General features: G+C 44.0%; 1 protein-coding gene across 4 annotated transcripts in view; it reads right to left on the bottom strand.

The window, feature by feature from the left end:
• The window catches only part of inpp5b (inositol polyphosphate-5-phosphatase B), a 194,884-nt gene that overhangs the window by 72,576 nt on the left and 97,201 nt on the right, over window positions 1-25,107 (bottom strand). For 3 of the 4 annotated variants that reach the window (XM_059954331.1, XM_059954328.1, XM_059954330.1), the window contains one exon: window positions 4,588-4,678. In XM_059954331.1, coding sequence (XP_059810314.1) covers window positions 4,588-4,678 — 91 coding nt within the window. Of the gene's footprint in view, window positions 1-4,587; window positions 4,679-7,988; window positions 8,105-25,107 lie in introns of all 4 variants that reach the window. The other variant, XM_059954329.1, reaches the window with a different exon arrangement.

Below are 25,107 nucleotides of genomic sequence, written 5' to 3'. Positions count from 1 at the left end.
GTAGAGGCCTCAGAAGCTGCTTCTAGGTCAGAGGAATGTCTACAAACCACAGAAAAGTTTTGATAAAGTTCAAGGCATTAAGGTATACTTCGTCTCATGTTTGCGAACTTTATATAACTGAATTGTGTTACTTTGCTCAGTAGTCAACAGAGGGATAAATCAATTCAGAAATCAGGAAAAAATACATTCAAATGCCAATACCCAAACACTCTTTCCTAATTTTAAAGGTTAAAGATCATCTTTGTTACACGTACATTGTGTGTGGGTGGAGTACTTGCTCACAGGGTGTGTGTGAAGCGTCTAGTGCAGTAGTGTAGTAGTGTGTGTAGTTAGTCACACAGCACTGCATGTCACATAGTGCTCTCTGCTTGCTACTCTCTGCTTACAGCTAGCCTTCTCAACAGAGGGTGAAAAGAGGAGCCGAGTGAGTAAGCCTCCTCCTGCCAGCACAGAGCCTCTCCACCACCAAGACCCCTGCAGTGCCTCCTCGGGGCTACGGGCAGAAACCGGGGATCTTACGGGCCCAGGCTAAACTGCAGGGGATCTCGGAGCAGCAGTGGGCCCCAGAGACGTGGCATGCAGGCCCACCACTGTGTGGACACGCCCTGGCGCCCATCAACCACTGTCCCAGCTATGGGTAAATAGCCTCACTGCCTTGTGGTAAGTCTGTTGAGACAAGGCTAAGGGAGCACACCCTGATGGAAAAACAATTGCGTTGGCGGCGTGCAACAGGCGGGCCATAACAGACCAAGGTCCCGGCAGCCTCCTGCAGCCAAGATGTGGGACTAGTTGTCCTGGGTTCACCCTTGCCACCGGGATTTACCCCATCATGGTGAAGATAGTGTTACTGGGGATGGCACACCCCCTGTGGCACTTTAACATCCTCCTTGCTCAGGTCTCCACCTCTGACCACGGTGAACGTTGAACCATACTGTGAGATGTGCCATTTACATCAATGGCCAACAGCATGAGATGTGTTGGAGGCAATCCGTAAGTGTTTCCATGCTTCTGGCGTCAACATAGCACATCCACAATTTACTACCCTGCAAGTCCTTTGGAATGTGAGGGGAAACTCAGATGGTCACAGAAAGAATGTACAAATTCCTTACAGACAGTGGTCAAAATTCAACGCCAATCTTACATCTGACGCTCCATTATGCTGACCGCTATGCTACATTGCCACGCTATATTATAGAATACAAAATGAAACTGGGCAATATTATTAAACTATTTAATTACACTAACGGGGGACAAGGAGATGGCAGATGAACTAAATGAGTACTTTGTATTTGTCTTCACTGACAGTGTGCCAGATGAATTGAATTGGCTTTATTTCTTACATCTTTCACATACACGAGGAGTAAAAATCTTTATGTTATGTCTCCATCTAAATGTGCAATCAGAGTAATTTATCATAATTTATAATAAATAGAACAGTCAATGTAACATAGAAATACACTCAAATCAGCGTGAATTAATCAGCCTGATGGCCTGGTGGAACACCTGATGACCCTGGCTTTTATGCTGCGGTAACGTTTTCCAGATGGTAGCAGCTGGGGGTGACTCAGTTCCCCAATGATTCTTCGGGCCCTTCTTACACACCTATCATTGTAAATGTCCTGAATAGCGGGAAGATGACAACTACAGATGCGCTGGGCAGTCCGCAGCACTCTCTGAAGAGTCCTGCGATTGAGGGAGGTACAGTTCCAATACCAGGCAGTGATGCAGCCAGTCAGGATGCTCTCAATTGTGCCCCTGTAAAAAGTCCTAAGGAATGGGGGGCCCACACCAAATTTCTTCAACCGTCTGAGGTGAAAGAGGTACTATTGTGCCTTTTTCACCACATAGCTGGTGTGTACAGACCACGTGAGGTCCTCGATAATGTGGATGCTGAGGAACTTAAAGCTGTTTACCCTGTCAATCCCAGATCCATTTATGTCAATAGGAGTTAGCCCGTTTCCATTCCTCCTGTAATCCATAGCCAGCACTTTTGTTTTTGCAACATTGAGGGAGAGGGTGTTTTCTTGACACCGCTGTGTCAAGAGAGATGACTTCTTCCCTATAGGCCACCTCGTTATTGTCTGAGATAAGGCCAATCAATGTAGTATTGTCAGCAAATTTAATTAAATTGGAGCTGTGGGTGGTGACACAGTCATGGGTATACAGGGAGTAAAGGAGGGGACATAGTACACAGCCCTGAGAGGCTCCTGTGTTGAGGCTCAAAGGGGCAGAGGTGAGGGAGCCCACTCTTGCCGCCTGCCGGCGATATGACAGGAAGTCCAGGATCCAGCTGCACAAGGCAGGATCAAGTCCAAGCTTTCTGATGTTGAGGGGTGTGAGGGAAGAGAAGTGAATGAAGTTACTATTACAAGGGAGGAGGTGCTCAAAGAGATGAAAGACCTAAAGGTACATAAGTCGCCTGGGCCAGATGAACTGCACCCTGGGGTTCTGAAAGAGGTTGCGGTAGAGATTGTGGAGGCATAACTAATGATTTTTCAAAAAACATTGGACTCTGGCATGGTGCCAGAGGACTGGAAAATTACAAATGTCACTCCAATCTTTAAGAAAAGAGGAAGGCAGCAGAAAGGAAATTAGAGCCCAGTTAGCATGACCTCAGTGATTGGGAAAACGTGGGGAGTCAATTGTTAAGGCTGAGGTTATGGAGCACTTGGTGACACGGGACAAAATAGGACAAAGTCAGCATTGTTTCCTTAACAGAAAATCTTGCCTGACAAACCTGTTGGAATTCTTTGAAGAGATTACAAGAGCAATAGACAAAGGGGAAGTAGTGGATGTTGTATATTTGGACTTTCAGAAGGCCTCTGACAAGGTCACACATAAAGCTGCTTACCAAGTTAAGAGCCCATGGTATTACAGGAAAGTTACTGGCATGGTGAAAGCATTGGATAATTGGTAGGAGTCAGCAAGTGGGAATAAAGATCCAAAAAAAAATTCAAAAACTTTATTGTCATTCTAACCGTACATCAGCTCTGCAGGGCAGAATGAGACAGTGTTTCCCAGGAGCAGTGCAATCATAACATAACAAACACAACACTAAATAATAAACATAACAATAAATAGTAAAACACAACAGCCACATCAGTTAAAAACAAGTTATAAGTATCCAGTGCAAGTTAAAAGTGTCCGAAACGGAGTCAGGTAGAGCAGCTATTTAGCAGTCTGACTGCCTGTGGGAGGAAGCTGTTTAGTAGCCTTGTGGCTTTTGTTTTGATGCTCCTGTAACGTTTACCTGATGGCAGAAGAACAAACAGTTCATGGAGAGGGTGTGAGGGGTCTTTAATGATGTACCGTGTCTTCTGGAGGCATCGACTCTGAAAGAGGTCTTGGACAGAAGGTAGGGAGAAGGTAGGTAAAAGGATTCTTGTCTGGTTGACTGCCAGTGACTACTGTTGCTCTGCAGGGGTTGGTGTTGGGACTGCTTCTTTTTATGCTCTTCGTCTAAGAAAAGATGTGTTGACTTTGGAGAGGGTCCAGAGGAGGTTCACAAGGATGATTCAGGGAATGAAACGGTTATCATATGAGAAATGTTTGATAGGCCTGGGAATATACAAGGATGTGGGGGGGGGGGGGGGGTGTCTTATTGAAATCTTTCTAAAGTTGAAATGCCAAGACATGGTAGATGTGGAAAGGGTGTTTCCCAGGGTGAGGAAAGCCTAGGACAAGAGGGCACCGCCTCAGGATAGAGGGGCGTCCATTTAAAACAGAGATGCAGAGAAATTTCTTTGGCCAGAGGGTGGTGAATTCATGGAATTTATTACTACAGGCACCTGTGGAAGCCAAGTTGTAGGGTCTATTTAAGGCAGAGCTTGATAGATTCTTGAATGAACATGCATCAAAGGTTATGGGGAGAAGGCTGGGGTGTGGGGCTGAGGAGGGGAAAAAAGGATCAGCCATGGTTGAATGGCAGTGCAGACACGATGGGCCTAAGGCCTAATTCTGCCCCTATATCTTATGGTCTTATAATATCATCAGGGCCTGAAAGCTTCCCACACGATGATCATCAATATGCAGCTAATCATGGCCCTACTAATGGTCACAGGGACCTTTCAATCCACTTTAAGCAGTTACAGGCTTACAACAGACACAACTCCCATCAGCCGCGATTGCAATTTCCTCCATGAGATTGAACAGGTCTTAAAAAAAATCACCACAAGAGCACTTACGGACATCTGGGCCCATTGGAAACCATAGTCAATGTCCTTGTGCACACAGCCAGATTATGCAGATTGAAGGAATAATGGAATGGATACAAAGCAGGGAATCATAACCTTCTTACTGACTGCACAGTACAGGTCTCTAAAATCTCCTTCACAAACAAAGGACAATTCTTGACTGCCCATGGATGACAATACTGAAATATTCACAAATGGTAGGTGCTGCATGATGCAAAGAGTACTTGTGGCCATGAGTCACCAACCAGGGAACACATCACATCAATTTTCCAGACACCTCATTGCTCCCTGAAACAGGCATCAACCGAACATGACAAACTCTACAAGCGACATGAAGGAGGCAAAAACTCGAACACGATGAGCATAAACATTCTGCAACCTTATCGACTCTTACCTTGCTTGGATAGAATCAGGACAGCCATCTTTATCTTTCTGTGTGCCCTTGTCTTCTCCATCAACTTCCAAAGCCAGCAGATCAGAATCACCTGCAATTTGACAAAAAAATTTATTTGATGTGAGGGAAAGCATAAACAACAGGAAGGACATTAAGGCATGAGGTTCAGAGGGTGAGCTGCCAGGAGCAGGGGCTGGGAAGGGAAAGGTGTTTGTATGAATTGATCTGACTCTTCATAAACCAGGCTAACTCAAAAAGTTACAGGGTTTCAACACAGACAATTTGAGAATGTTGAGAGTGATAACAGGACCATCATTTGCTATAAGGTTTTTTCACACAAGTCAAATGCTAAACATGCAACATACTGCACAGTATTAAGGATCAAGTATTATTTGTCATATACATTTACAGTACAGGCCATTTGGCCCGTGATGTTGTGACAACCTTTTAACCTACTCTAAGTCCAATCTAACTCCTCCCTCCTACACAGCCTTTCATTTGTTTTATCTATATACCTAGAGTATATAGATAGTGTATATCTATATACACTTCCCTCCTTTCCACAGCAGAAAAGGATGCTGTAGCAGTCTGTCTGACAACAAAAGACACTGTTTTGGTCACCTACCTACAGGAAAGATGTAAACAAGTTTGAAGGAGTACAGAGAAAAGTTACAAGGATGTTGCCGGGTCTGGAGGACCTGAGTTATAAGGAGAGGCTAAAGAGGTTAGGAATGTATTCCTTAGAATGTGGACGATTGGGAGGAAATTTGACAGACACTGGGGAAATGCAAGTAGGCTGTTTTCCACTGAGGTTGTGTGGGATTACAACCAGAAGTCATGGGTTAAGGGTGAAAGGTGAGAACCTTAAGGGGAACATGAGGGGAAACTTCTTCACTCAGAGGGTTGTGAGAACGTGGAATGTGCTGCCAGCACAAGTGGTGCATGCGAGCTCGATTTTACCGTTTCAGAGAAGGTTGGGTAAGTACGGGGATGGTTGGGGTATGGAGGGCTTTGGCCCTGGTGTAGTTCAAAGGGAGTAGGCTGATTAAATGGTTTTGTCATGGACTCAGGGCATGCTTCTGTGCTGTACTTCTCTATGACTCTATGTAAACAAGCTTTATCCTGCTTTTATTAACTTGGGCCGAGACATCAAAGAGGGTTGTCAAACTTGCATTATGTGGTGGTAGAAGCCCTAGTGAAGTAAAGCAGTGGTGGACAGGTTGGGCACCTGGTTCTACCAGAGTAAATTGGACTGTGAGATAGGATGGGTTGTGGTCTACTCATTTGGGAATCACAGCCCAAGGTGATTGCCCTGAACCCATTTTGGGATTGGGACCTGGAGGATGTGTGGGGTTCCACCAATAATGGATCGAAGTCTGTGGGTTTCTCCCTTCAGTGAATCAGGAGTAGTTGTGGAGTGTAACTGGCCACATAATGTTAGGTCTCTGGGGATCAATGACTCAATAATCATCAAGGCTTAGGAAGATCAAAATAGGGATACTGGGAAGTTCATGACCAGTAAAAATTGATTGGGTGGGGTGGGGCTTAATCAGAGGGTGAAAGTAACCCTGGAGTTGCATCAAACATAATTAATGGGACCCAGATTTGAGGAGTCCCAGTTAAGCATGCTGCTATTAAAATCCAGTCGTTCTAGAAAGGCCAAGAATAATTCTGAGAAGCTCCTCATAGCGAATGGGTCCAATTTATCCTGCAATATTCCAGAGAGCACTCAGCAGAATAATCAGATTCATTTGCATCTGACACAAAAATCCATTTGGTCCCTCACACTCAACCCATCCCGAAAAATGCCAAATCAATTTCAGGAATGACTCACAACATCAGACTGTTAACCCGGGACTGCCTTCAGGAGAGAAAACCAACACTCTCTGGCCTACAGCACTGAGATAAAGAACAGAAGTGCTACAAGAAGGGGTTGTGAAGTTAATGATCTGGATCCACAAATGATATTCATACAGACACGCAGTGTCTTTAAATCCCTCCTGCTTTAAAATCCTTCCTTACAAGGAAAGAAAATGGTAATCAGTACATTTGTAATTTACATCTTTTGCACTGATATAGTACACTGCATACAAAATAAGAACACAAGGAACAGAAACCTATAATTATACCCACTGTGTGTTTTCTACCACATACTCATGTAGTGGATGATGTTTTACTTTAATGCCAGTTTCCTCCACACAACCAATATCCTGTGATCCCTTAAATATTCAAAAAACTCTATCTCTGTCTTAAATGTAACTGAGTGACTCATTCCTCACTGCCACCTTGGGAATAGAATTCCAGAGATTCATCGCCCTCCCAAAACTTCTGCTTGGCTCAGGCCTCAATAGTGATTCCTTGATTTGAAGCTGTGATCCCAAGTTTGAGATATACCATCCCAGAGGAATCACGATTCCTGGAATCACCCTGATCAGCTCTGTAAGAAATTTGTACATCTTAATGGGATTACTGCTCATTCTTCTAAATATAGATGCTGTGACATTTTTTTCTAAATATCGCATCAGCCATTACAGTCTGGTTTGGTACAGCATCATTTCACAATATAAGAAAGCTACAGTGAACTGTCTAGACAGCAGAAAAGGTCATTTGCTATGGTCTACCATCACTGCAGGACTTGTATGTGGCCAGGACAGAGACGTGGTCAGGAAAAAAAATCACTGGGGACACTACCCACGCCCAGTAAGCTGCCCTTTCCAAAAGCTCCCTTCTAGACAGCAAAGTGGGACTGTTAAAACAAAAACCTCATGCCATCCTAAAATTGCCCTCCCCCAACAGTTAATCTGATCTATGAGTCCAGTTTACATCCCAACTCCCCTTCCCAGTCATACACTGTAAAGACACTTTAAACCACTTTTTTATAATGCTGTCTACACTGTAAATACATGCACATTTTATTCTACATCAGTCCTTTAACCTCAAACTTTGAATTTTTTTAAACGTAATTAATTCTAATTATTGAATGCTATTTTTGACCAACACAACACAACACCGCAAAATTCCAACACAACACTCAACATTTTAGAAACAACTTCTTCCTCTCCACCATTAGACTTCTGAATGACCAATGAACCCATGAACACTACCACACCACCTTTATTTTTGCTCCATTTATTATTTTTACATACTTACTATAATTTATTGCATATTATATGTCTTGCACTGTACTGTTGCCACAACATCAGATTTCACAATGTACGTCACTGGTAATGAACTTGATTCTGACATGTAAATGTATAATGGCGAATAAAGTTGCTCCTAGACCCTTGATATGCAACTTCAGAAGCAAACCCAGGATCAGAACGACAAGTACAAAATTAAAACCAAACAATACAATCTAGGAATAAGAAAAGAGAGAGATTCTTAAGCGGTTCAGTACTTACTGGGAGCAGCAATGGCAGCAAAGACGGTGATGGCAGCAGCAGCGGCCGTGGCAGCAACACCAGCAGAAAAGTACGTGCAAAGTATTGTTGAGTGACTAGGTGGCACACAGGCAGGGCTAGACAGCAGCAGGACAGCATATTAATAACTAGCCAGGAACAAAGCTATACAGATGCAATGCTATTTCTATGCAAAATGCAGGAAAGAGAGAGAAAAGCAGAAACTAAGATATAACATACATGCCCAAATTTTCAAATTCATTGCTGGTAAAAAAAACCTCAAAACAGGAATATCAGAGGACTGGTCATAGCTTGTAAGTTATCCCTTGCACACATCTATTTCCTTTTCCAGAGGTACAATCTCTCTTTTAACTGGTAAATTTGCACTAAGCCTTCCAGAGAAACATCTTTTGGCTGGAGGTGATCAATTCTTGTTTCTAAGATGCAAAAGCGATCAGTAATTTACAGTACTGTATACAAAAGGATTTCTTCAAATTCACACAGGAGAATTTGAAGCTTTATAGAAAGGTTTGGATTGTGCTCTGTAAAAGGAAAATTGAAGTCTGGTGCTAGGTTATGGAATAAAAAATAAATTAAACAGTAAATAGTCTACAACTGTCTTCACTCCACCAATGCATATGAGTGAATCCTTAACATGTTTACAATTGTACAAGGAGTTAGATAATGTCAGTCATATAACTCAGATATAAGACTAGTTCAACCAGTCCAAATGAACAAAATTCCTGTCTTACCTGATCCCATTTGCTACTTTTCTTCCATATTTCTCTAAACCTTTTTATCAATGTACCTGTCAAAGTGCCTTTTAAATGTTGTCAATGCAGCTGCTTCAACTATCCTTTGTCAGCTCATTCCATATATGGACCACCCTCTGCATGAAAAAGTTGGCCGTCAGGTTCCTATGAAACCTCTCCCCTTTCGGCTTTATCCCACTGTATTTCCTTAGTCTTTGATTCCCCTGGTCTACGCCCCCTCATGATTTTATGCAACTCCATGAGATCACCTCTCACTCGCCTCTGCTTCCAACCTGCACAAGCTCTCAATAACAGAGTCCCTCCAGACCTGGCAATATCATTGCAAATCTCCTCTGCGTCCTTTCCAGAAGTTAGAAATAAAAAATTAACACCTGAGGTTGGAGATCCGAGCATGTGTATGGGAGGAAGGAGCAGGATTTCCGTTTTGTCGTTGTTCTGCTGAGAACTGTGGGCATGCTCTTTTGGCACCAGAATGTGTGGTGACACTTGTAGACTGCCTCTAGTACATCCCTAGGTGTGTTGGTTGTTAAATGATTCATTTCACTGCATGTTTCAATGTACATGGAATACATAAATATAAATGTTGAATCAATCTTTGTATATCCAGTCCCGTATCAGAGGTATCATAAACTTCAATGTCTCCCTCCAGATTTCCTTCTAATCACCAACCATTTCATGGTTTTTATACATACTCATTCCAAATATACAGCAAGCTAACTACATAAGTGCAACTGTTCTTTGATATGTTTTGCATCAGAACAGATTTTATATGATTATCTGGTTTCAATCTCCTCAAGACTCCACCTCAGCATTTGCAACAGACTCCAAACCAAAACAACGCTACCTTTAAAAATACATGATATTGGTTGGAAACAAGCTTGCAGATGACAAAATATTCAGTATGAAGCCTTATCTTTGCACATGCCATGCGATTTTGTCACAACTTGGACAACTTTCCCAGATTTTTATCCCTAAAAATAACCCTGCGGTTATGTTAACAGAACTGTAACTGCTGAAGATATCCTGCAGTGACCAGGGATCAAATACAGTGTGGAACACTGAGGAAGACTACCAAAGAAAGATCAACAAAGAAGTAGAAATCGTTCAGATATTCTGATACATCTTTTAATTGACAAAATACAAAACCTTTTACAGAATCTGTCAATTGGAAATAAATGGTTCTGGAGGAGTATGGAAGAAAACCATTTTGGGTGGGTCCAAGGTTACTGAGTGACAATTATATAAGCTTGGACCTCATCTTTCTTCAAAATAGTGGCGTGCTAGAGAATCAGAATTGGGTTTATCATCACTGAAAAAGGTTGTGAAAATTCTCATTTTGCAAAAGTACAATGCAATACTTAATAATTTACAATAGGAAATATGAAAAAAATTAAGCAGTGTAAAAAGCAAAGTAATGTCCATGGTCTATGCAGTAATCTGATGGTGGAGGGAAAGAAGCTGACTCTAATATGTTCAGTATGTGTCTTCAGGCTCCTGTACCTCCTCCCGAAAGATAGTAGCAAGAAAAGCACATTTCCTGGATGGTGGGGGTCCTTACTGATGGACACTACCTTTTTAAGGCATTATCTATTGAAGATGACCTCAACGGTGTGGAGGCTAGTGTTCATGATGGAGCTGGCCGAGTTTACAACCCTTTCCTAGCTTTTTCCATTCATGTCCGGTGGCCCCTCCATAACAGATGGTAATGCAACCAGTCACAATGCTCTCCAGGGTACACCTGTAGAAATTTGCTAGAGTCTTTGGTAACATACCAAACACGACTGTGGTGGGTCTCATCAGCAAGAACGACCAGTCAGCTTACAGGGAGGAGGTGCAATGGCTAACGGACTGGTGCAGAGCCAACAACCTTCTCTTAATGTGAACAAAAGAGATGGTTGTTGACTTCAGGAGGGCACGGAGCGACCACTCCCCACTGAAAATCAACGGCTCCTCGGTAGAGATCGTAAAGAGCACCAAATTTCTTGGTGTTCACCTGGTGGAGAATCTCACCTGGTGTCTCAACACCAGCTCCATAGCAAAGAAAGCCCAGCAGCGTCCTCAATACCCAGAGCCTGGACTGACACCTTGCCCTATTGTCCCGTTTATTATTTACTGTAATTCCTGCACTGATTTTGTGCATTTTACACAGTCCTTTGTAGGTCTGTAGTCTAGTGTAGCCTTCTCTGTGTTGTTTTTTTACGTAGTTCAGTCTAGTTTTTGTACTGTGTCATGTAAACCATGGTCCTGAAAAACGTTGTCTCATTTTTAATATGCACTGTACCAGCAGTTATGGTCAAAATGACAATAAAAGTGACTTGACGATACCAAAGACATTGAGGATGGTATATTTACAACTATTCCACCTCTTTTTGGAAAACAGGATAAATTCAACAATTATAGTCCATTCAGTCACTGAAGAGCAATTTATAAAGACAAAATTCTAAAAGATTTGCCCAGGATACAAGAAAGAGGTGGCGATCAGTGCCCGGGCGCAAGATTCAGAGGTGGTGTCGGTGAGCAGGATCGCCTCTGGCCATCTGGTGAACCGGTCCACGATAGTGAGGAGGTGCCGCGCTCCGCGTGACACTGGCAAAGGGCCCACGATATCCACATGAATGTGGTCAAAACACCGGTGGGTGGGGTGGAACTGCTGCAGCAGAGCTTTGGTGTGCTGCTGCACCTTGGCCATCTGGTAGTACGTGCATGTTTTGGCCCATTCACTGACCTGCTTGCGGAGTCCGTGCCAAACGAACCTGCTGGAGACCACCTGGACGGTTCCTGATGGAGGGGTGCGCTAAGTTATGAATGGAGTCGAAAACACATCGTCGCCAGTTTGCCGGGACAACGGGACGGGGTTGACCGGTGGTGACGTCACAGAGTAGGGTCCTCTCACCTGGGCCTACAGGGAGGTCCTGGAGCTGCAAACCGGAGACTGCAGTTCTGTAACTAGGGATCTCCTCGTCTGCCTGCTGCGCCTCTGCCAGCGCCTCAAAGTCTACCCCTTGGGAAAGGGCATGAATGTTTGGGCACGAGAGCACGTCCGCCACGACATTGTCCTTACCAGAGACGAGCCGGACACCCGTCGTGTATTCAGAGATGTAGGACAGATGGCGCTGCTGGCGGGATAACCAGGGATTGGACACCTTCGTGAACGTAAAGGTAAGCGGCTTGTGGTCCGTGAACGCGGTGAAGGGCCTACCTTCTAAGAAGTACCCGAAATGCCGGATTGCCAGGTATAGCGCCAACAGTTCCCGGTTGAAAGCACTGTATTTGAGCTCGGGTGGCCGCAGGTGTTTGCTGAAAAACGCCAGGGGTTGCCAGCGACCCTTGATGAGTTGCTCCAGTACCCCACCGACTGCCGTGTTAGATGCGTCCACTGTGAGGGTGGTAGGGACGTCCATTCTGGGGTGCACTAGCATCACGGCATTCGCCAGGGCTTCTTTCGTTGTAATGAAAGCGGCGGCGGACTCCTCGTCCCAGGTAACGTCCTTGCCCGGACCTGACATCAGGGCGAACAGGGGGCGCATGATTCGGGCAGCTGAAGGGAGGAAGCGGTGGTAGAAATTGACCATACCTATGAATTCCCGAAGGCCTTTGATCGTGGTGGGTTGGGGGAAATGGCGGACTGCGTCTACCTTAGCGGGCAGAGGGGTTGCCCCGTCTTTAGTAATCCTGTGTCCCAGGAAGTCGATGGTGTCGAGCACGAACTGGCATTTGGCCGGGTTGATTGTTAGACCGTATTCACTCAGTAGGGCGTAGAGTTGACAGAGGTGGGACAGATGCTCCTGACGACTGCTGCTGGCTATCAGGATGTCGTCCAAATTGATGAAAGCGAAGTCCAGGTTGTGTCCCACCGCGTCCATTAACCGCTGGAACGTCTGTGTGGCATTCTTCAGGCCGAACGGCATGTGGAGGAACTCGAAAAGGCCGAACGGGGTGATGAGAGCCGTTTTGGGGACGTCGTCCAGATGCATCGGGATCTGATGGTATCCTCGGACGAGGTCTACCTCGGAGAAGATCCGTGCGCTGCAAAGTCCTGAATATACGGCACAGGGTAGCGGTCCAGTGTTGTAGCCTCGTTCAGCCTGCGGTAGTCACCGTATGGTCTCCAGCCCCCTGTCGCTTTGGGCACCATGTGCAGGGAGGAGGCCCATGGGCTGTCGGACCGCCGTATGATCCCCAATTCCTCCATCCTCTTGAACTCCTCCTTCGCCAGTCAGAGCATGTCCGGGGGAAGCCGCCGAGCGCGGGCGTGGAGGGGTGGTCCCTGGGTCGGGATGTGGTGTTGTACGCCATGTTGGGGCATGGTCGCTGTGAACTGCGGTGCCAGAACCGATGGGAAATCCACCAGGACCCTGGTGAAGTCGTTGTCGGACAGCGTGATGGAGTCGAGGTCAGGGGCTGGCAACTGGGCTGCACCCAGGGAGAACGTCTGAAAGGTCTCGGCGTGGACCAGTCCCTTCCTGAGCAGGTCGACCAGTAGGCTGTGAGCCTGCTAAAAATCCGCGCCCAGGAGCGGTTGGGCTACGGCGGCCAGTGTGAAGTCCCACGTGAACCGGCTGGAGCCGAACTGTAGCTGCACCGTACGGGTGCCTTAGGTCCTCACTGTGCTGCCGTTCACGGCCCTCAGGGTGGGACCCGGTGCCCTGTTGCGGGTGTCATAACTCGTCGGAGGTAAGACGCTGATCTCTGCACTGGTGTTGACCAAAAAACAGCGTCCCGACCTCTTGTCCCACACATACAGGAGGCTATCCCGATGGCCAGCCGCCGTAGCCATCAGCGGTGGCTGGCCCTGGTGTTTCCCGGGAACTTGCAGGGCGGGCGACAGCGGCAGGCTTCTGCGCCCCACCGCTGGTGGTAGAAGCACCATTTTTCGTTGGACTCCTCACCCCTGCCTCTGTGGTTAGGGGGCTCTGTGGCCGGGCCAGGTCTGGTTTGCTGCTGGGAGCGTGACCTGCTGATCTGTGCGACGGACGCCCAACTCACCTTCTTGGCGTTCCACAGCAAGTCCGCCCGGGCTGCAACCTTCCGGGTGTCACTGAAATCCACGTCAGACAGCAGCAGGCGTATGTCCTTGGGCAGCTGCTCCAGGAATGCCTGCTCAAACATGAGGCAAGGTGTGTGTCCGTTGGCCAGAGACAACATCTCATTCATTAAAGCCGATGGAGGTCTGTCCCCCAAACCATCCAGGTGCAGTAAACGGGTAGCCCGCTCGCGCCATGAGAGTCCGAAAGTCCTTATGAGCAGGGCTTTGAATTCCGTGTATTTGCTGTCCGCTGGGGGAGACTGTATGAACTCCTCAACCTGGGCCGCTGTGTCCTGGTCGAGGGAGCTCACCACGTAGTAGTAACGGGTGTCCTCTGAGGTTATCTGCCAAACGTGGAATTGGGCTTCGGCTTCGTGAGGTTGCAGCGTCCGGAAGCTTGGCAGTTTCAACGAAACTGCATGAACAGATGCGGCGTCGTTCATCTCCGGTCCAAATATCGTTTGGGCCGTCGGGGTCACCAATTGTAGCAGTGTGCTACACGCAGCGCTAAAATAACGACACGGAGTCGGTAAACTGCAGTTAAAAAAGATTTTATTCGAACTTCGCGGCCTCACTTTAAAACCTCCCTGATCCCGCCCTCCCCAAGCGCGGATGCTTTAGGGGGCACGTATTCACGGTCCTGTCCCGCGCGCGGATGCTGTAGGGGGCACGTATTCACAGTCCTGTCCTACGCGCGGATGCTGTAGGGGGTACGTATTCACAGTCCTGTCCCGCGCGCAGATGCTGTAGGGGGCACAAATTCACAGTCCCGCGCGGGCTTTTCCCTTTGTTGGTGAAACAGACCTGGCGCCCTTTTGGGACTGGCCTTTGTGCCGGCGCGCTGACTATTTGTGAGCCGGTTCGAGTGCGCTAGGAAGTGGGTCGCCACACCATCATATTAAAGGCAAAATTAAATATGACACAATTAAAAGGAAAAGGCCAGCTGAAACTGAACATTTACCAAGGTATAGAATAATAAAAAAAGGTGAATGTTCATTTTTTACAAGATGGTAATTTCCCCCAGCGTTGACCCGAAAATAAAAACATAATTTCAGTCTACAGACAAAAAAGAAACTGAAAAAAGTAGCAAGCATGAAGAAAATTTATGGTGTGTACCAACATTAACATTCTGAAGGCAGATCAATTTAATGCAGTGAAGTTTGCTGTGATGTGCTTCAGTACAATTAGGAATGGCAGCATAAACTGGTATCATTTTAAAGAGATCGCAGAGTGGGGTGTACGTTCACATCACTAAAGGTGGCCGAAGTCAAAAGAGTCTAAGTGAATTGTACCAAAACATAAAGACAAAATGTCAGAAATACTCAACTGGTCAGCAGCCTCTAAGGAGACAGAAAAATATTAATATTTCAGGTTGATGAAATTTTACTGAAGCATAGAAAATTAGAAATCAAACAAGGTTAAGCGGAAGAAACAAACACGAGGAAATCTGCAGATGCTGGAAATTCAAACAACACACACAAAATGCTGGTGGAACACAGCAGGCCAGGCAGCATCAAGAGGGAAAAGCAGTGTCGACGTTTCGGGCCGAGACCCTTCATGCTGAAGAAAGGTAACTTGAACCAGAACATGCAAACATGCTGAAACTATGAAATAAAAAGCTCTCCTGTACTAGAAATCTGAAATAAAACAGAATTTTGGAAATATTTATTAGCCCATGCAATTTCTTTACTTCCTCAAAACTTGCGGGATTTGTCCATTGTTCCTAGTTTTCCCAAGGTCCTAACATTTACTTCCTTTACCAAATGGATTTCTTGTAATGAAGCAGCTAGGGGCTTTAAACACAAAAGGTGTTTAAATGTAACATCTCTGATGTTAGCAATTCATTCTGTTTTTATATGTGGATTAATCTAACAAATTTAGAGTTGTTTGGATACTGATGAAATCCTTCTTTTGTGAAATTCTGCAATCTAACAGGATTTCAATTTTAAATTGGAACCAACACTTTTTTGAACAAAGCTGGAGATTTTTTTTGTTGACTGTTAAATGAAAAACTAGCATATGAATACACATTGTCCTAAATTCAGAACTACATCCAAGTTATTCCTAAAACAGAGAGTTATAATCAACAGTAAGAGAATCCAAATCATTTTGGAGTAGCCATCAATTAAACTACAGCTAGCCTTAGCATGCTACAGTTTATTATCTAGAAATAAATTAAACAACTGAGAAAAGTCAGAGACTATAAATGCTGGAATCTGGAGCAATAAATAATCTGCTGGAAGAAATCAGTGGGCTGAGCAGCATTCACACGAGGAAAGGAACTGTCAGTATTTCAGGTTGAAACCCTGCATCAGGAACTGGTTTTCATCCCAGAATATCTACTCAGCAAAAGACAAATCTCCAGCAGATTGTTTTTCCTCTGAGTAAAGCATTACTCAAAAATATTCAGGAGCACGTCAGTCATAATAATCTAATTTGAGTGTTAGCTGAAATTCCTCGCCCAAAAGTTGCATCCATCACCATCAACTAATATTGAAAAACAAACAGAACGGGGACACCTCTTTTTCCCTTATTGGGGAGAGAGGGGGCTTGTGCTATGGTGAATTATTGGGCGAACGAGTAGTGTTTTGGGTACTGCAAGTTTGTGTCTTTATTGATGCTCGCTGCACAAGTGAGTGCTCGATGGGGGTGCCGATGCTCCTTTGCTGCTGGGGTTGTGGGGGGGGCGTTGCTTTGCTGCTGCTTGTGTGTGGGGGGGGAGCTGGGGAGGGGGCTTTGGAGTTTTAACATTTAACTGTCATTCATTCTTTGTGGCACTCCTCTGTTTTCATGGATGCTTGCGAAGAAGAAGAATTTCAGGGTGTATATTCTACTCATTTCTCCGACATTAAATGTACCTATTAACTTATTGAATTGTTAGAAACAGTTTTACTCAAACTAAAGTTGTGATTATTTGTCTTTCCTAGTTTCCTTAAAGTCATAATATCAACAAGTATTTATCTGCCTTCATTTTTTTCACTGTATTTGTTGAACTTGCAGGATGGTCTACATCCTTGATACATCAGTCTCAGAAAGCCAATACAGGTGCCACCCCCCTTTACAAAGGTAGAGCGTTCCTATGAAACCTTTCTTAGGTGAAATGGCGTAAAGCGAAGAACCATTAATTTATATCGGAAAGATGTTGGTAAAAGCGAAAATCTTCTTTGTAATGCGAAAACAGGTTACTAATGTAGGTCTTTTGTAAAAGCGAAGTGGCATAAAGCAAACATTCGTAAAGTGGGGGACACCTGTAATTATAAGGAACCTGACATAGTGGTGTAGCCTTCTGCTCTGATTCTGGTGGAGCACAGCATTGTCCTCTACGGCTCTGGCGATGTCTAGTTATAGAAACCTCAATCCAGGTACCATGAAAACATACATGAGCCCCCATACACTCCACTTAAAAACTTATGATGTCAAAGTTTCCAGGAACACAAGCACTGACTTTGAGCACAACTCCGCTATATTCTAAGCACAACATGAACAAGGTTATCTCTCTGAGATGATCATGCACGCCAGTGCTACAAAGGCAGATAAAGCACGATTAGCCAAAATGAAAGATTGCTGTGCTTCTCCGGCATTTACGTACATTGCTGAAAATCAAAAATTAATCACTTAGCATCACACCCCAACTTTATGTGTCACAGTAGCGGAGTGGTGGGCACAACCATTCACAGTACCTGCGACCTGGGTTCAATGCCCACCAATATTCATAAGGAATTTGTACGTTCTCCCCGTGACCGTGTGGGTTTCCTCTGGATGCTGCACTTCCCTCCCAGTTTCCTGCGGTTTCATACCCGTTGGTAGGTTAATCAGTCATTGTAAATCGTCCTGTGATTAGGCTTTGGATTAAATCGGGGAACTGCAGGACGGTATGACTTCAAGAGCCAGAAGGGCCAAATCCATGCTGTATCCCTTTAGATAAATAACTACATTAAATTAAATTATTAAATGAAAGAAGATATTTATGGGATTCGGGCTGTTTGTGTTACTTAGTGCTATATGGAACTAAATTTACACCGAATTAAGAGACCTACAGAAACAATCTCATTCACATATGGATTTATTAGGAGACTAACCAGTATAAAGGTTATACCTTCACTTTATGATCAGTTCTGTAAAACAAGTCCTTAGAGTGGTTCTGCATTGAGCAAAATCTGCATGATCCACTAACAATCACACTATTCTACAGGTAATACCTTCCTTTGATTGTTTCACTATCTTTCAGTTAAACATTAGTTTCCAGATGTGGACTTCGAATAAGTGCAGTGCATTGCTCCATCCTATTATTTCAACATCCTTGTATTTCTACATCAGTTCACCTACATTTACGAGACACCCTCCCCAATGTAAACTCTTCCACCTGCAGACAAAATAGCTGCACTTGAGTGGTAGGAGCCCTGCACTGAATAAACACAGGAGATTCTGCAGATGCTGGAAATCCAGAACACACACAAAATGTTGGAGGAACTCAGCAGGTCAGGCAGCACCTATGGAGCGGAATAAACAGCCAATGTTTCAGGCCGAGACCCTTCATTAGGACTGGAAAGAGATGAGGAAGAAACCAGAATTAGAAGGTGATGTTGGGGGGGGGGTGGGGGAGAGCAAACTGGCAGGGGATAGGTGAAACCAGGTGAAAGGAAAGTGGAGCAGAGAGGATGAAATGAGAAGCTAGGAGGTGACAGGTGCAAGACATAAAGGACAGAAGAAAGGGATATAATGTAGTAGTAGAGGACAGTAGACCATGAGAGAGTTGGAAAATGGGGGGTTGAGGAGGGGCACCAGGACTGATGAAAGATTGACTGTTTGTTCCTCTCTATTGATGCTACCTGGCCTGCTGAGTTCCTCAGGCATTCTGTGTGTGTTACTCTGCAATGAACCTCATTGCAAGAAGGAACATACAGCCATGCCTTGGAGATGTTTGTTTTTGATCTATGCCCTAGGTCATCTGCTGTCAAAGAAAACAAGGCCAAAATCTCGCTTCTTCAGTTGTATTATTTAAATAGCCCCCCAGTTAACTGGAGGGAAGACTCTGAGATACATCCTTGGATGTATTGGGACACATCATCAGTGGTGTGACATAGGGTCACTGGGCATTCCAGGTTTTTCAGCATCAGACATTCCCACCAAGGTGACCCAGCCAGGATTGATCAGGCCCTGGTTTGTATCCCAATGGCACAGGTCCACAAGTCACTCCTCTTGACCCATAACCATCTTGAGGCCCCTGTGGCAGTCCTGATGGCTCCTTTCTTTGAAGCCCTCGTAATGCCAAGGAGAGAACAGGTTCTGAACAGCCGGCTGCCAGCAAAACCCCTACACCTCAACCCCATAGGTCCGCATTGTGCCCTCTACTTGGTCTTTGGGACTGCGCTACCAGCTCCTGAATTTGGGTAGAAGAATGGTAAAAAGCAAGTTCAACCCTTCCTTACTGAGGAAGACCGATAGATTCTCATTTATACAAAATGTATGGGCAAAGCAATTCCTGGCCTTCTTTCATTGATCTGCATTGGGGGGGGGGGGGGGGGGAAGAGAAGGCATTACCCGGGCGAAAGACAGAGAAGTACATGTAGTTAGTAGACTTAGATTCCAATTTAAATTTTTAGCTCTTTGAACCCATAAAGCCAATAAAGTTCAAAGTAAATTTATTATCAGAGTACATATATGTCACCACACATAACCCTGAGATTAATTTTCTTGTGGGCATTCACAGTAATTACAAGAAAGACAATTGAATCAATGAAAGACCACAGGATTGTCAACAACCAATGTGCAAAATAAACACAAACTGTGCAAATACAGAAAAGTAAGAGAAAACAATAACAAACAAACAAATGAATAAGAAATAAATATCAAGAACACGAGTCCTTGAAAGTGAATCCGGTTCAGTGTTAGGACGAGTGAAGGTGAGTGATGTTACCCCTCTGGTTTAAGAGCCTGATGGTTAAGGGGTAGTAATTGCTCCTGAACCTGGTGGGGGGTGAGTCCTGAGGACAGCAGCAAGAAGAACGCATGACCTGGGTGGTGGGGGTCCCCATGGCTCCCCAAAGATTCTGCTTTTCTGCAAAAGTACTCTGTGTAGATGTGCTCAGAGGACGAGAGGGCCTTACTGGGCGGACCACTACTTTTTGTAGACATTTTCATACAAGGGCATTGGTGTTTCTATACCAGGCCGTGATGCAACTAGTCAATATGCTCTCCACTACACATCTGTAGAAGTTCATCATAGTTTTAAATGACATGCCGAATCTTGACAAATTTCTAATTAGAGCCCCTGCCATGCTTTTGTTGTAATGGCACTTACATGCTAAGCCCAGGATAGATCCTCCGAAATGATTTCACCGACGAATTTAAGATCGCTGACCCTCTCCACCTCTGATACTTTGATGCAGACTGGCTCTCGGACCTCCTGCTTCCTCCTCCCAAGTCAATAATCAGTTCCTTGATCCTACTGACAATGGGTAAGAGGTAACGTGCTGACTCATCACCACTTTTGATTTAGCCTACGACAGGGATGTCATCAGCCAACTTAAATACGGCACTAGATTTGTGGTTAGTCTCACGCCATAGGTGTAAAGTGACGTGAGCCGGGTCTAGGCACATAGCCTTGTGGTGCACCTGTGCTCAGGGAGGTTGTGAAGGAGATGTTGTTGCTAATCCAAAATGACCGGAATTCCTCACTCTGCAAACGAGTAAATAAAGGATCCAATTGCACAAGGAGGTATTAAAGCCAATGTCTTGAAGCTTATTGGTTAGTTTTGAGGGGACAATAGTACTGAATGCAAAGCTGTAATCAATGAAAAACATCCTGATGTACGCACCTTTACTGTCCAAATATTCCAGGGTTGAGTGAGGAGCCAATGAAATGGCATCTGCTGTTGACCTGTTGTGACGGTAGGCAAATTGGAGCAGATCCAAGTTGCTTCTGAGGCAGGAGTTGATAAGTTTCATCACCAACCTCTCAAAACACTTCATCACTGTGGATGTAAGTGCTACTGGATGATAGTCATTGAGGCAGGTTACCACGTTCTTCATAGGCACTGGTATACTTGAAGCCTGCTTGAAGCAGCTGGGTATCTCAGTTTGCTGAAGCAACAAGGTTAAAAATACAGGTGAACACTCCAGCCAGTCAATCAGCACAGGTCTTTAGTCCCCAGCCAGGTACCCTATCTGGGCCACGTGGGTTCACCTTCGAGCAGAACACTCTCACATTGGCCTCAAGAGAATGAAGTCATAAGGTCATCGGGGGGCTGTGGGAGTTCATGATGATTCCTCCATGTTTTGATGGACAAAATGTGCATAAAAGACACTGAATTCAGCTGGGAGTGAAACTAGATGCAATAAACTTGAAATAGAAGTAATAACTAGAATAATATTAAATAGCTAGAAGTAATGTTCAAATCTTCCATAATAAAGGCAGCATGCACGATTAATGCTTTGTAATAAACTAAGTTCTCAAGGTAGTTCTGATGCAACGAGGGAAAAGGAGAAGTGATGGGCAGAACAGGGGATAGGGAGCTGAATTCAAGCTCAAAAAGGTTTACCAACAAATACTTCATCTGATATTTACTCATACGCCTGATGCACTTCAGAATATTATTTCATCAAAAACAATTATATAACTTCAGATTAAAGATAATAGTCAAGAGCTTCAAAATAAAATGGAGGGATAATGGTCGATAATAAATCCTAATCTTTTAAGTAAACTAACCCCACAATACTCTGTACTATGACCGTGAACAATTCTCACGAGGCCATCAGCAGAAGTTAATTTTATAGAAAACCACAAGTTAATAAAATGGCAGTTTGAACACACAAGAAAGTACTTTGGGGTTCTCTGGAATGTGCATTACACTATCTTTTGAAGGAACATATCAGAACAAAACATATAAAGATACATTTGCATTTGGTATTGGGTATAATCCTACACTTGACCAAACGGAATAAGGGCTTACCTTTATTAAATATAAAAAATTATGATTTATGAATTCATGTTTGCAAAAGAACTGATATTATGTCACCTCTATGGGTATTCCTTCTTACAAAAACTTTTCTGATCTGTCCCTACTTATGTAGAAAGACTGTGCAGTGATACATGGGCCAAGTGTTTTTTTTCCATACAACACACAAAATGCTGCAGGAACTCAGCAGTCTAAACAGCATCTATGGAAAAAGCACAGTTGATATTTTGGGCGGAAACCCCTTCTCCAGCTTGCTTAGGAACTGAGCCCCATCTCACCGTTACATCCCATGACCAACTCAAATGTCAGTAAATGTCAGAATCCAGCACTGGATGATTAGTAATTTCCATCAGCAAAATATGGAAAAGATCAAAATAACAGTCACAATACTATTCCCCAGCTACTGACTCCACCCTTCTCTCCTTTCAACTGCCTTAGACAAACCCTGATTGACCTCACATTTGGCCTTGGCCACAAACCTGCCCATTACTTACAACACACATCCCCACTCAGTTACATGGCTTGACTCCACTCTTGCCTCAGCTCATCTGTGGTCAAATACCCATCCAAGCCGTTATTTACTCTGGATTGCCTACAAACAAATGCCTTTAGTGTTCTACTCCTCACATACAGGAGTGTGTCCTCAACCTTGTTACCCAACTCAAAGCAAATCCTGGAGACTGCAGTATCTGGGATCTGGACCAAACAACAAGAAATTGTTTGACCACCTCAGTTCCTGCTTGTTTTTTGCTTAACATTATGGTCATTTGTCTCCAAGTTCAAATTTATTATCAAAGTACACTAATGTCACCATATATGACCCGAGATTCGCTTTCAGACAGCCATTCACAGTACAACAAGGAAATACAACTGAATCAATTAAAAACCACTTGCAAAGACTGACGAACAGCCAATGTGGAAAAGAAGTCAAACAGTGCAAATACAAATTAATTAATTAAATACTGAGAAGGTCACTGAAAGTGAATCCATAGGCTGTGTAGTGAGTGTAGTTATCCACTCTAGTTCAGGAGCCTGATGGTTGAATAGTAATAATTGTTCATGAACCTGGTGGTGTGGGATCCAAGGCTGCTGTACTTCCCTCTTGATGGCAGCAGCAAGAAGACAGCATGGCCTGGATGGTGTGAGTTGAATGTGGATGGACCTACATAGTCCCCCGATTAAAAAATCACCATGAATTTGTCTTCAGTCCATAGTCTTGCTCCTAACCATCTCTAAGATCTCTTCCATCACTGTATTTGTCCCTTCCTATTTGTGATTTCAATGACTTCAACTTCAGTTGCCAGATCTGAGGCTCTGTTAAGTCCATTTTTAAGTTCCTGTAGCTGTTGATCCCTTCCCTTCTAAGATATTCCTTTCTTTGACCAAGTTACATTGGCACATCTCCCAATAAATCCTTATGCGCACAGGCTTAAGATCTTGTTTGCGCAAAGACTCAATGTCAAAATGAGATTACAATTGTGGAAATTCAGCTTGAGGCACTCAGTTTCCAGGAGCTAAATGACATCTGAAACGATTGTGCTCAATCTACTGGCAATATGCCATTGTACAAAAAAAGGAAGCCCTCGGGAGCCAGTGTAGAAACAAGTCCCTTTATGTACGTACGGACTCTTCTAATACCTTCTGAAGTATCCACATGCCCTGAACATCCTCTGTCTATCTTTGTTCAGTAAATATGCAGCCTTAACAGCAGTTCTTTATATCAATTGCTCAATGACAACAAACATTTTTTTTTAAGTACACTTACTTGACCTTCAAGCTTATTCCTCTGGCAAGTTGCCTGGGATCACCCATTAAGAATACATAGCAAGTGAGCTGGACATTAAGAAGCACAATATTAAGATCGTTAAAATGATCTTAATATTGCTTCATGATCGTTTAAAGAAATGTTAGTATGAAGAGGACAGGAACAGAAGAGTAACAGGGGATCTCACTGCTTGATGAAGAACAGGACCTAAAGATGTTGCCCAGCATAAAACAACCATTTTTATATCCAAGAGAAATTTTCATGACAATAATAAACCAATCAGAAAATATTTATATAATACTGCAGTAAAAAGTTAACCAGTGAGAAAATACTAGTCACTTAATGCAGAGCTTCCAGAGATTTCTAGAATTATACTTTAAGTAACTACTAGAGACATCTTAAACTGTTATGCATATAAAGGTTACTTAAAATACAAGGTTGGGCAAGTTGGTAGGCACACTTATGTGAGCTTAAATTACTCTGTTAATGGTTGCTTTGGAACAAGTTAAAAGATGTAAATTATGATAAGGCACGTAAATGTGGAAAGACATGACTCATAATAGAGTAATCCCAGCTTCTGAGACTTGAATGAATGCAATCAAGGAAATCCTGTCTATCAGACTGATAGCTTTAGCAACTCCTTTACAAGTATGGTCAGCCAACTTGATTATATCTTCAAACTTTTCGGGCATTCAAGTATAACACTCCTTGTCCATAATGCACTTCTCCCATTATTGCTAAGAGAAAACCTAATTCCATAAAATTCCAAAGAACCGTGTTAAGCAAAGCATCCATTTCTGTTGTGACTTCTCCCAGAGATTCAGAGATTCTCCTTCCGAGGTTGCAGCAGTATTTTTAGTTTCTCTTCGATTCCCTGCAACACCATAAAATGGAAATAAAATTGATGCAAAATGATCTCCTCCTGAAAGAGCTCATTTACTTCTAGACTCAGGAGGTAATGAACAATGCTGAGGATGTTCTTCAAGGCTGTGGTGGCCAGTGCTATCATGTTTGCTGTTGTGTGCTGGAGCAGCAGGCTGAGAGTAGCAGACACCAACAGAATCAACAAACTCTTTCGTAAGCCAGTGATGTGGTTGGGGTGGAACTGGACTCTCTGACGGTGGTGTCTGAAAAGAGGATGCTGTCCAAGTTGGATGCCATCTTGGACAGTGACTCCCATCCACTCTATAATGTACTGGTTAGGAACAGGAGTACATTCAGCCAGAGACTCATTCCACCAAGATGTAACACTGAGTGTCATAGGAAGTCATTCCTATCTGTGGCCATCAAACTTTACAACTCCTCCCTCAGAGTGTCAGACACCCTGAGCCAATAGGCTGGTCCTGGACTTAATTCCACTTGGCATGATTAACTTATTATTTAATTATTTATTGTTTTATATTGCTATTTTTCTTCACTATTCTTGGTTGGTGCAGCTGTAACGAAACCCAATTTCCCTTGGGATCAATAAAGTATGTCTGTCTGTCTGTCTGTAAAGGTAAGATGTGTGCAAGTCTCAGGGTAGGAAAATCATACCTTAAATGACAAGGTCCTAACCAGTTATTCAGAAGTGTCGGCTCCACTTCCACACAAAAAGTAC

Source organism: Hypanus sabinus, chromosome 30, assembly GCF_030144855.1.
Source record: "Hypanus sabinus isolate sHypSab1 chromosome 30, sHypSab1.hap1, whole genome shotgun sequence".
NCBI classification, from domain to species: Eukaryota; Metazoa; Chordata; class Chondrichthyes; order Myliobatiformes; family Dasyatidae; genus Hypanus; species Hypanus sabinus.
The sequence above is the reverse complement of the archived record's forward strand: the minus strand, read 5'-3'. Positions and strand labels throughout refer to the sequence as shown.